Source organism: Trachemys scripta, chromosome 18, assembly GCF_013100865.1.
Source record: "Trachemys scripta elegans isolate TJP31775 chromosome 18, CAS_Tse_1.0, whole genome shotgun sequence".
NCBI lineage: Eukaryota > Metazoa > Chordata > Testudines > Emydidae > Trachemys > Trachemys scripta.
The window spans coordinates 6,799,262-6,810,391 of record NC_048315.1 but is presented as its reverse complement, the minus strand read 5'-3'; the positions used below and the strand labels follow the sequence as shown (position 1 = coordinate 6,810,391).

Sequence of the window (11,130 nt, the reverse complement as noted above, 5' to 3'; positions counted from 1 at the left end):
GTCCGGGTAAGGGGGGCACCTCCCTCGTGGGGGGAGACCCTCTGGGAAGAGAGAAGGTGGGGGGCACCCCCCTGCGAGAGGGAGGGGCTCACCTGAAGAGGGGTACACACCCCAGTGAGGGGGACCTCCTGGAGAGTCAGCTACTTATCCACCCTCTGGGGGGACATAGTACAAGGCACCTCCCAGAGACACCCCTGACTTGGGGGCTCTGGTTATGGCAATAAAACTACCAGCAAAATGCTCTAGTGTGGACACAGTTCAATTGGTATTAAAATGCTTATACGGGTGGTGTTTATGGAGTTCCTCTGGCTATAGCACTTATGCTGGTATAACCCTGTCGACATGAGGGCTTTTATTGGCATAGTTATGTTGGTTTAAAAAAAAAAAAAATCACACCCTCTCTGACCAAATAGCTATGCCAGTAAAACTTCCACGTGTAGACCGGGTCGAAGGCCCTGTCTTGAGGGGGTAAAAGGCTGGGAAGGTTTTCCATCGCGTTAGCTGAGTCGAGTTGGCTTAACATAGTTGAAAAAAGAACAGGAGTACTTGTGGCACCTTAGAGAGTAACAAATTTTATTTGAGCCCACGAAAGATTATGCTCAAATAAATTTGTTAGTCTCTAAGGTGCCACAAGTACTCCTGTTCTTTTTGCGGATACAAACTAACACGGCTGCTGCTCTGAAACCTGTCATAGTTGAAAAACTCTCTTAATACCAGTGAGGACACAAACTAACATGTCTGAAGTTGTGCTACAGCCTAAGCTGTCCCTTGAGCAGTTTATCATGGGTTACAGGTATGACATTTGCCTTGTCTATATTAAATTTTTCTAGCATGTGCCAAGGTCACACCTTTAAAACCCAGCTCTAGATGAAATACTGTGCTACACCACCACCTGCCAACAGGGCTTCTTATGTGTTTGCCTACATTATACAAGTATTAACAGGGTTTTTCAGTCAGGTTAAGCTAACACAATTGAAAGACACCCTTGCTCAAAACAGGACCTAAGGGGAAAGGAAGGGCTGCCTCTCAGAAATACACACACATATCCCCAACCCTTGAAAGAAGACAGGTAAGGCCAGGGTAGTGAGCTCCACTCCAAGAAGATAGCTCTGCACCTCTGGGCTTGCAGTATCTGTTATGAAAGTAAAAAAATTGCTTGAGCCCTGGCACCTCTTCCATTATAAATTAAGCACTGGGTGAGACCCTCCCCTCCCCTCCTAGGGGAAATGAAGAGGGTAAGGTGAAACAGAAATTAGAAAGCTAGTAAGGGAAGGAGAGCAAGTTGGGGGCTAAAAAGAAAATCCCTGCATTTTATGTGACTGCTGATAAAGGTAGAGGTGAAAATGGTAGTGTGTGGGATAGGGGTTAAAATAAAAACTAGGTTTAATTCCCACCTGATGCCTATTTGCTGCCTCACCTGGGACGAGTCAGTTAACTTCTCTAGCCTTGTGTACACCATGAAAAATAGCTGTTGCTGCTAACGGATATTACAATAGTCGCTGCTGAACATGATTAGATTGCACATGTAGGCAGGAGAAAACTTCAGAACCGTTTCCGAAATCATGGCTAAAACGTATACAAACATCAAATGCAATCTCCGATTCGCCTACCATGATTATCCAGACCCTGTGTACTCTGGCCTAAATTCTCCAGCAGGGTCTTTGGATTCTGCAGTACGCTGGTGAGGCAGACTGGAAACTCATTTAATTTCTCATTAGAGTGCTATGAGCAAAAAATGACCCAATGCCTTGTTCACATTGTGCCAGCTTCTCTTGCATCTTCTCAAATTATCACGCAGGAGTTAACGTGAACAGCTTTTTTGATCAAAGAACTCTGCTTTGCATTTATTTATATTTTTTTTAAACACAACAACCTCGCCCGCCCCCGAAATATCGCTAGCTATCTGTAACTATTCATAGACTAAACATTGTCCTAAAAACTATGCCAATTGCCTCAGGTCAGAAGTTGTTATGCTTGTTATTGACAATAAGTAACATGAATTAATTGGCATTCTCACTAATTCAGTGGTGAATGACTTACTTTATATAGCTTTAAAAATGGGTGACTGACCCATGATGTGGAGTTCTGCCATCTTCCACCTACTATGAATAGTTCATTGTTGGGACTGTGACATCAGAGATAAAAGAGCCAACCCCATCCCCTATTTCATAATTTATTTGCATACTACAATCCTATTGGTTTACAGGGCTCACTTGTTAGTCTTTTTTCATTACAAACCAAGCCTTCAGTCCTGCAATCAACAGCATGCTCCTGGACTTGAACCCATGTAGAGTCAATGGGGCGCTGCATAGATACAGCAGGCCTCCTCTAGGGTACATTTACTCAGCAATTAAAAACCGTGGTTGGCCTAGGTCATTTGACTCAGTCTGCAGGGCTGTAATATTGCTGTGTAGATGTTCAGGCTTGGGCTGGAGCCTGAGCTCTGCAACCCTGCAAAGCAGGAGGGTCCGAGTTAGCTGACCTGTCTAGACAAGTCTGTCTACTGATTGAAAGAATGGGATCTTAATTTGTAATGGTTTTTGAGACTTGCTATGTTAGCGTGGCAAATTTCAATTATTAGGCCACACTCTTCACTATAAGTCTGAGTCAGTGCAGTAAGGATGAAATGAACCCTTTAGTTCATAAGAAACTGAACAAAGATTTGTTAAATAAATTTTTACCATCTGTATTGCATTTCTATCTAAGGTATTACGGAATGCCTCACAGTCTAATGTATTTATCCTCAAATCTCTATGAGATAGGAAACTATGACTATCTGCAATTTAGATAGGGCAATGAGCTATGGGGGGGAGGAAGGATAGGTCAGTGGTTTGAGTATTGGCCTGCTAAACCCAGGGTTGTGAGTTCAATCCTTAAGGGGGCCATCTGGGGCAAAATTAGTACTTGGTCCTGCTAGTGAAGGCAGGGGGCTGGACTCAATGACCTTTCAAGGTCCCTTCCAGTTCTAGGAGATAGGATATCTCCATTAATTTTTTATTTATTTATTTATTTTAATGACTTGCCCAAGGTCACACAAAAAGACTGTGGCAAAGAAGGGAATTGAAGCTGGGCTTTCTGAGTGCCAGGCTAGAATCCTAAACCACTGAATTCTCTTTCCCCACAATTTGCAATTGATTTATATGCTAAGGAGAATTAACATAAACTGTTAATAATTGAAAGGATTTCAGCTGCCAAAAGTACAGTCCTAAGTAAGCTATGATTAAAATAATGACTTCAGGGAACAGTGAGTGGAGCTGATCACCCTTGCTTTTAAAATAAAGATAAAAGAGACTGAGCTTTCCCATCACTATTTTTATGATAAGCTGTCACACCACATGAGGAAGCATTTAAACCTCTTCGCCCCACCCCCCCCAACAAAAAGCAGCGTTCTATACACCAATTTCCAGTGAAAAGTTTTATTAATCTGTAAGTATTTGTTTTATGGACCAATCTGTGTTTGCATTTGTTTTATCCAACTTTTTATATTACATTCATCACTGTGTAACTGATTGCAAATTTAGGCCCCAGTCCTGCAGAAAATTATGCATGTGCTTAACTTTACACATGTAATTACTCCCTCTGAAGTCAAAGGTCTAAAAATGTCTGTAAAGCTAAGCATATGCATAAATCTTTGCAGGATTGCAACCACAGTTTTTAAAGTATTAATTTATTCAATATAATTTACCTTCTTATATAAAATAATTGTTTCTAATACCTTATTCATACCAAGACCTTAAATTAATAAATTGTAGATATGTCTACATTTAGAATATTTATTTTCTCCCTCTTATCCAGGAATAACTGTTAATGTACATACAGTGGCACCAATCCTACTAACACTTGCACATGTGATTAGTCCTTTTGAATTCAATGTGTAAAGTTACTCTTGTGCACAGGTGTTTGCAAGATCAAGACAAAGATCAATAAATAGTTTGTTGATAATACTTTAAAATGCATTTTTAAAAATAAAGAGATTCAGAAATGTAAGTAAGGTGTTTATTTTAAAAAAAGTGTTATATTTCCCATAAATTTCACTGGGTGATGATATCATTTGGTAAAAATAGGCTAGGAAGGATTTTTTTTCCCCCCGATAAATGTCAATTTCACTGTCACACAAATCAACAACAAAAAATATTTCCATCAATAATATTTGAAATTTCCAGAAAGGCATAGTAAGAAAAATGCTGCTTGAAAACTTAGAGTTTGATTTAAGGATATTTACTTAGTATATTCTGATGTTATTTTGATAATTTGTGCATTAATGGCTATAAAGCTTTAACTTCTTGAGTCTCAACGTCTATTATCGTTAAATGATTGTCTGACCTCCATAATTTCCCACAACTGAAAATTTAAATAGATAAAAATACAAAAAAAAAAAATGCTTAAAACCCATAGTTTTGCACACCTGGAAATTTAAAAATTGGTAAACATAGGAAAAATGCTTAAAAAAAATATTCAACACTGAATCCTGCCAAGCCTAGATATAAATTATAAATACACAGTATACTACAAATCAACGTGTTTGCACAGAAATAAATCTAAGACAAAATTTGTATTTTCCATTAAAACAATCACTTGAGCATGGCTAACAATAATGTTCAGCAAAATAGAAATTTTACTTGTACACTTAAGATACAAAGTACTAGAACACAAGTAGTTTCAATAGTCACCAGTATTTTAATAATATATTTTGTGTGTGCAATATATACATAATTAAACAGTTAGTAAACATATACAAGTGTAGCACAAATAAGGTAAATGAGGTATTGCTGTGGATTGTATCTATCGTCATATTCACTATGCCAGTCATAACATTTGCTAGCAAGAAAAAAACTAACTGATTTTTATCAATAGCATTAATTATGCAAATACTAAGTGACTTTCTCTCTCTTTTAATAGATGTGGGCTCTGAATCGTGCTTTGTATTTGTATTAAGTGGTTGTGTAAAATTCCAACAGCAAGGCACTCTAGACCCATTTACCAGAAGTTTTGTAAACACCAAAATAAGATCAGTTACTAAAAAACAGATTAAAAATGTCAGGCACTGAGCAACTATCCAGATGCAAAAAGACAGATTAGCCATTCTGCGGGACACAGGCTCTACATAAACTTGAGACATATGAAGAAATATAAAGAGTGTAAAAACTGTTAGCAGAAAGAAACATATTACTTCAATCCAGTCCTTGACTAAAGTTCTCTTCTTTAACAAATATAACCCCACTTGCACACTAGCCATATAGATAGCCAGATATCCATAAAGAGAGAACACTCCTTCTCTGTTAGCATTTAAAAATCCAACCCTTGTATCTTTGCCATCACTCCCATATAAAACAAACATCTTCAGATGGGTAGTGTCAAGAACAAGCTGATAAAATACAGCAAGAATCATAGCAACAATCCATGATTTGTTGGTTGGAAATAGAGTTAAAAGTAGTGATGCTGTCATTCTCACAATTGCCAAAGTGAAAAAAAAATTCCAGTGCACTCCATACTCTGAAAAATGTTCATGATATTCTACAGCTTTAACACTGATCAGTCGTCCCAAGCCAAGAAAAACTAAAGGCCAAACAGATAATGACTGTCTTGCTAGACAGGAGAATTTGGATTGCACCACACCTGTTTTTTGTCTAACTTCAGGACAAACAAGAGCATTACCAAAAATAAAAGCTCCCACTCCAAAATCCATAGCTCCTGTTCCATAGGTCTCAGTTTTAGCATACCGTCTGGGGTACTGTGGAAAATCCACTGCTAGAATGTTGATTGCAGTTAACACGTTGACGTAAACACGAAACACAGTTATTGATGGAATGTAGTCTGGTTCTAAGCTAGTCTTCAGGAAATCATGTATGATTTTCTTAAAAGGAGTCCTGATATAATGATTTCGTCTGTTGTATATTTTATAGAATAAGCCCGCACAGAAGGCCCCAATAGTTATTGGCAAAAGAGGGAGGACAGGGGACAAAATTGTACAGCCAAGCACAAAAGGAGCTACTAGCACTGTAAAGTCTAGTAGTAGATGATATTTCCTTGACTGTAAAGGTCTTCCATTGCACAGATTATACAAAATTAACAGCAACCCTCTGCAAGCTAGACACAGTGGAGCTAGAGTTAAACCGATCGAAATTTCCAGCAAACTCGTTCCATTTAAGTTACTGATAAAGGCTTCTTTCAGCAGCTTTTGTGACATTCTTCTTCCTAGGCAAATAAAAATGTAAACTAGAATTAATTTTTGTAATGCAAGAATGTTTTTCAAGTTGGTGTTTAATTTAGGCTCTGCTTCCTTTTACATATGGAAACAAGACATTAAATAAAAATGATTTTTCATAAGTACCAACTTAATTTTAGTTACAGGTGAATTCTTTTTGCCTCCCAAAACATACGCTTCCCATAAGAAATGCTGCAATGTCATAAGAAGTGTTTTGGCCATCTTGTTGGTTTTTAATTATTCTTAAAATATCTATTAATAAAAATAACCCACCCACCCCCAACCCCACACAATAACAGGCCCCCTCCTGCAAACATTTATGTATGTGCTTAACTTGAGACTACTTACAGTAGTAAAGTTAAGCACATGTGTAAGTGTCTGCAGGATTTATGCCCAACGTTTAGCATTATAAATTTTATAGTGAGACTTTGTTATAGTGAGACATTTAGAAGCAATATTTTTAAACATAGTTTTGTTACACCAAAGGATTTTTTCTGAAAGTTATAAATGTTAAAACATATATGTAATTAGTCTCATAGCATTTATTGTTATACTGGAGGCATACTGGTGGGGAAATTAGCATTGCTCCTGTCCATGCTTCACTTGTTTTATGGATATATACAGAACATTTCAGTTAAGCTAATCCCTCATTTTTCACAAGCACTAACAATAATTTTGCATATAATGTTAAATAATAAATTCAAAAGTTTACCAGTTGATGAAGCCAGGCAAGCAGAATGATTTCAACATGCATTAGTAGATCAAACCCAGCAAAAGTTTTTGAAAATGGATTTTAAAAAGGCATATCATACATATTAGTTTAAATTTCCATTAATATAATTTAAAAAAAAAAGATTCAAGCAGCGTAATCAAACACACATTCTAAGGGGCACTGATGTACATGGACAGCTGTCATGCTAAAATTCTTGTAGCCTTCACCTTTAGCAACCATACTCTTTCTCCTCTGTTTTCTCTTTTCTTTACCTAGAACATTTCTCCAGCACAAACCTTGTTGTCAAATGCTCCTTAGAAGATGACTCCTCAGGATTAGGAACTAGGAATAAATCATAGAATCCTAGAACTGGAAGGGACCTGGCGAGGTCATCTAGTCCAGTCCCCTGCACTCATGGCAGGACGAAGTATTAAATAACCAACTTCACCTTGTCTCCCTACCACTGTAAATACTTTTGAAACTAGATCTATCTCCATCGACAGCATATGTAATAATTCACCACCCCTGCTCTCTTAGGCCTTCTACACATGTTTAACTTTATTACTGTGTTTGCGGTGGTGGTGTTGCCGTGTTGGTCCCAGGATATTAAATATAAGATAATATCTTTTATTGGACGGACTTCTGTTGGTGAAAGACATAAGCTTTTGAGCCATACTCAGAGCTCTTTTTCAGGCCACAGAACCTTCCCCAGACCTGAAGAAGAGCTCTGTGTAAACTCATAATTGTCACTTTCACCAACAGAAGTTGGTCCAATAAAACAGTGGCTCTCAACCTTTCCAGAGGAGTCAGATTTCTCTTGTGTACCCACAAGTTACACCTCACTTAAAAACTACTTCCTTACAAAATCAGACATAAACGTACAAAAGTGTCTCAGCACACTATTACTGAAAAATTGCTTATGTTCTCATTTTTACCATATAATTATAAAATAAATCAATTGGAATATAAATATTGTACTTACATTTCAGTGTATACTGCTCTATATATAATAAGTCATTTTCTGTATGAAATTTTAGTTTGTACTGGCTTCCTTAGTGTTTTTTATGTAGCCGGTTGTAAAACTAGGGAAATATATAGATGAACTGATGTGCCACCCAGACCTCTGCGTACCCCTGGTTAAGAACCACTGCAATAAAAGATTAACTCACCCACCTTGTCTCTTTAATTTTGTGAATATTTCCTTTGAAATTAACTACACAGGGCAGTAATGTTAAGAAAGTGCACAAGTGTTTGCAGGATTGAGGCCTTACTTGATCTCATAATTCTTTAATTTAAACTCACAGAAATCATAACAAAGAACATTGCAAATATATAGCATACCAAGATACAGCTAAATTCAACTGATCAATCGCTTCAATTTTCGTATTGGACTCCTTGCCCTCCTAGTTTGTCTGTATTTTGTCTATTTAGATTTTAAGGCATTAAGGCCAGGGACCTGCTCTCTTGTCTCTCTGTAAAGTACCATTCACATAAATAGCACTATATAAATAATAGCAATAAATTATCCAAAATATTGCATTACACATTGTCAATTAAATAAAATGAGTTCAAAGACTGTTTTAAGCAATGGTTCCATCTAGTAGTTTCATTTCTTATCTCTTGTAGGATGTGACAAAAGTATAGATAGATACCAAGTAATTTTGGAAGAGCTCTGAGGCATAAGCCAGCATATGAAAAATAGTAACGGTTTATTTTAATAATTTCTATAACATCTCTGACTTTGACATTTATTATAAATGGAGATTCTCACCATGAGCGTTCTCTATGCAGAAGAGAATTTGCTTGTTAAATGAAGTTCTTCCTCCCTGTCTCTGCAACCTACCATTAGTTTCACTCTCTCTGCTGCTTGCTTTTACTTCCGGTGATAGCCTGCCAAAACCCAAATCTAGAGAGGTAAATGAGGACTCTGTTTCCTCCAGACATTTTCACCATTAAGGGAACCAGTCTGGTTTCCTTCATTGCCTGATTCAACATACTAAGTAGGCTAATAAACCTCTTCTCTACTTAGTATAGAGCTGCCACCACGAAAAACAAATGCAGGGAGGAGCCACACCTTACTTTCTACTCATATAAAAGATAATACCTGATTATTTGCCACTAGATAAAATGTTTTTGATTAGAGAGTTGTGCAGGTGTGGAATATCTCTCTACCATCCCTCTTTATGTGCAACCCAAATATTTACCGCTTTTCCACTCTTTTCCAGAAATCTCTTCCAATCCATTCTAGGGGTTTATTGATCTATATCATGAGGATTTTCTGCTGCTTAATTATTTAAAGATTGTAAAATATTTTAAGATCCTGGGATGCAAGATATTCAGTAGAAAAGCAAAACACTGTTATTAAAAGACCCATTCCTAACTTTTTCTTTAAATGTCCCTTTTATACTTTCCAAATGTTGGGAAAAAAGGTAGAGAATATGAGAGTTGCCTAAATCTCCCTACACTTGTAAATACAAAGAGATGCAATTCACCTCCCTTTTTAGGGCCAAATGTCACCCTCAAATATATACCTTCAATTTCCATTGACGTCAGCTTTCCTTAATGTCAATGGGAATTGCAGATGAGTATCCATAGGTGGAATTTGGTGGTTACTGTTTTGGTAAATTGATATACCATTATTACAATGACTTCTAAAACAATGTTTTCACAAAATATTGGAACATTTCATTTTGGAGGAGACATCTAGGTAGAAAACTACTCTAGTATGTCCCCATTCCCAATTTTTGTTCTGCACTGAGCTTTTGAACACTTTCTTTAATATCCTGCAAAACAGAAGAATGGGATACAGGCCTGATGCTAAAAAAACCCCAGGATTGCTGTGCAGTTTAAAATGGGTGGAAACTTTTCTTCCAAGTTCTGATCCCCTATAAGGCCCGTAATCTCCCGCTGTTTGATACACCTGAAGTTCCAAGTCTTGCTGTTGGCTGCCCATGAACATTTTGGTCCTCGGGTCCATCTATCCCACATCAGTGATCCCCCAAAGCCACCCAGAGTAGGTGTTGTCTTATATAAGCAGAACATTTAAAACAACTTTTCCCCTCCCTCTGAGTGTTTATGGAATAAGAGGGTTGAGGGTTTGATGCTGAAGTTATCAGTTAGTTGTTTGAGCTTTATTATTGACATATAAGGTTTCATGTGGTCTAGGCATTAGATTTTATGTGAAATATTGTGTGTTTTAAATTATTTTGAAGTTATGAGAGTTAAAGATAAGCACTTAATAAAAACACTTGTATTTTTAGTTCTGAATGATAATTTATTGTCAATAGTTAGGGCCCTGATTCTGCAAAGCCACATGCAACTTCATGCATGTGACAGTCCTATGAAGAAAATGGGACCGCTCACATGCCTAGAGGCAAGCATATACTTTAAGTCTTTGCAGGAATGGGAAATGACATTTTATATGTGGTATTTCTCGAAAGCGAGGCTATGGAAAAGGTTATAAAAATTATTTAGCAGTTCTAGGGGGCACTGTTGACCATCAAGGCACTTTGCAAATATTAATCATAGAATATCAGGGTTGGAAGGGACCTCAGAAGATCATCTAGTTCAATCCCCTGCTCAAAGCAGAACCAATCCCCAGACAAATTTTTGCCCCCAATGCCTAAATGGCCCCCTCAAGGATTGAACTTACAATCCTGGGTTTAGAAGGCCAATGCTCAAACCACTGAGCTATCCCTGATCTTTCTCTGGGATAGGGATGGCCATTTTACAGCTGGAGAAACTGAGGCAAAGTGAAGTGCCCCTGCAAAACAGAAAGCCCCACTGCCACTTCCCTGTTGTAAACAAAACACCCACATGCCCTCTCCCTTAGCTTATGGACATGATCGGTGCAGGCAGGCACATACAAGTTTGAGAAGAGGAAGTGGGAGAAAACGTTGCTAACATCTCTGCATTAAGGGCTGCTTTTAAAGATTCAGGACAACACCCCTGGATTTGCTATGAAGTCCCATCAACCCCTACTCCAGAGATCGATGCCAGCAACGTTCCCACCCCCTTCCTCCTGCTTTTAAACCCGCAGCAGGGAAGGAGGGAGAGCGCTGTAACTAGAGACACGTGTGTTCTGGGCGCCACGTGTTTCTAGCCGCTTGAATCGGTCAGGCTGGGAGAAGCGCTGGGCTGGGCGGGCAAGACCAAGGCTTTCACGCTCTTCTTTCCAGAAGCGGGCGGGGTGGCGCCCAGCCAGAGCGTGGGA

At 38.1% G+C, this 11,130-nt stretch overlaps 1 protein-coding gene across 1 annotated transcript; it reads right to left on the bottom strand.

The window, feature by feature from the left end:
• Nucleotides 1-3,982: 3,982 nt before the first annotated feature.
• Nucleotides 3,983-9,290, bottom strand: PIGW (phosphatidylinositol glycan anchor biosynthesis class W). Its single transcript, XM_034752772.1, has 2 exons — nt 8,689-9,290; nt 3,983-6,195 (listed from the first exon to the last, which is right to left on the bottom strand). The coding sequence occupies exon 2, from the start codon at nt 6,185-6,187 to the stop codon at nt 4,667-4,669; it is 1,521 nt and encodes a 506-aa protein (XP_034608663.1). The 5' UTR covers nt 6,188-6,195; nt 8,689-9,290; the 3' UTR covers nt 3,983-4,666.
• Nucleotides 9,291-11,130: the final 1,840 nt, after the last annotated feature.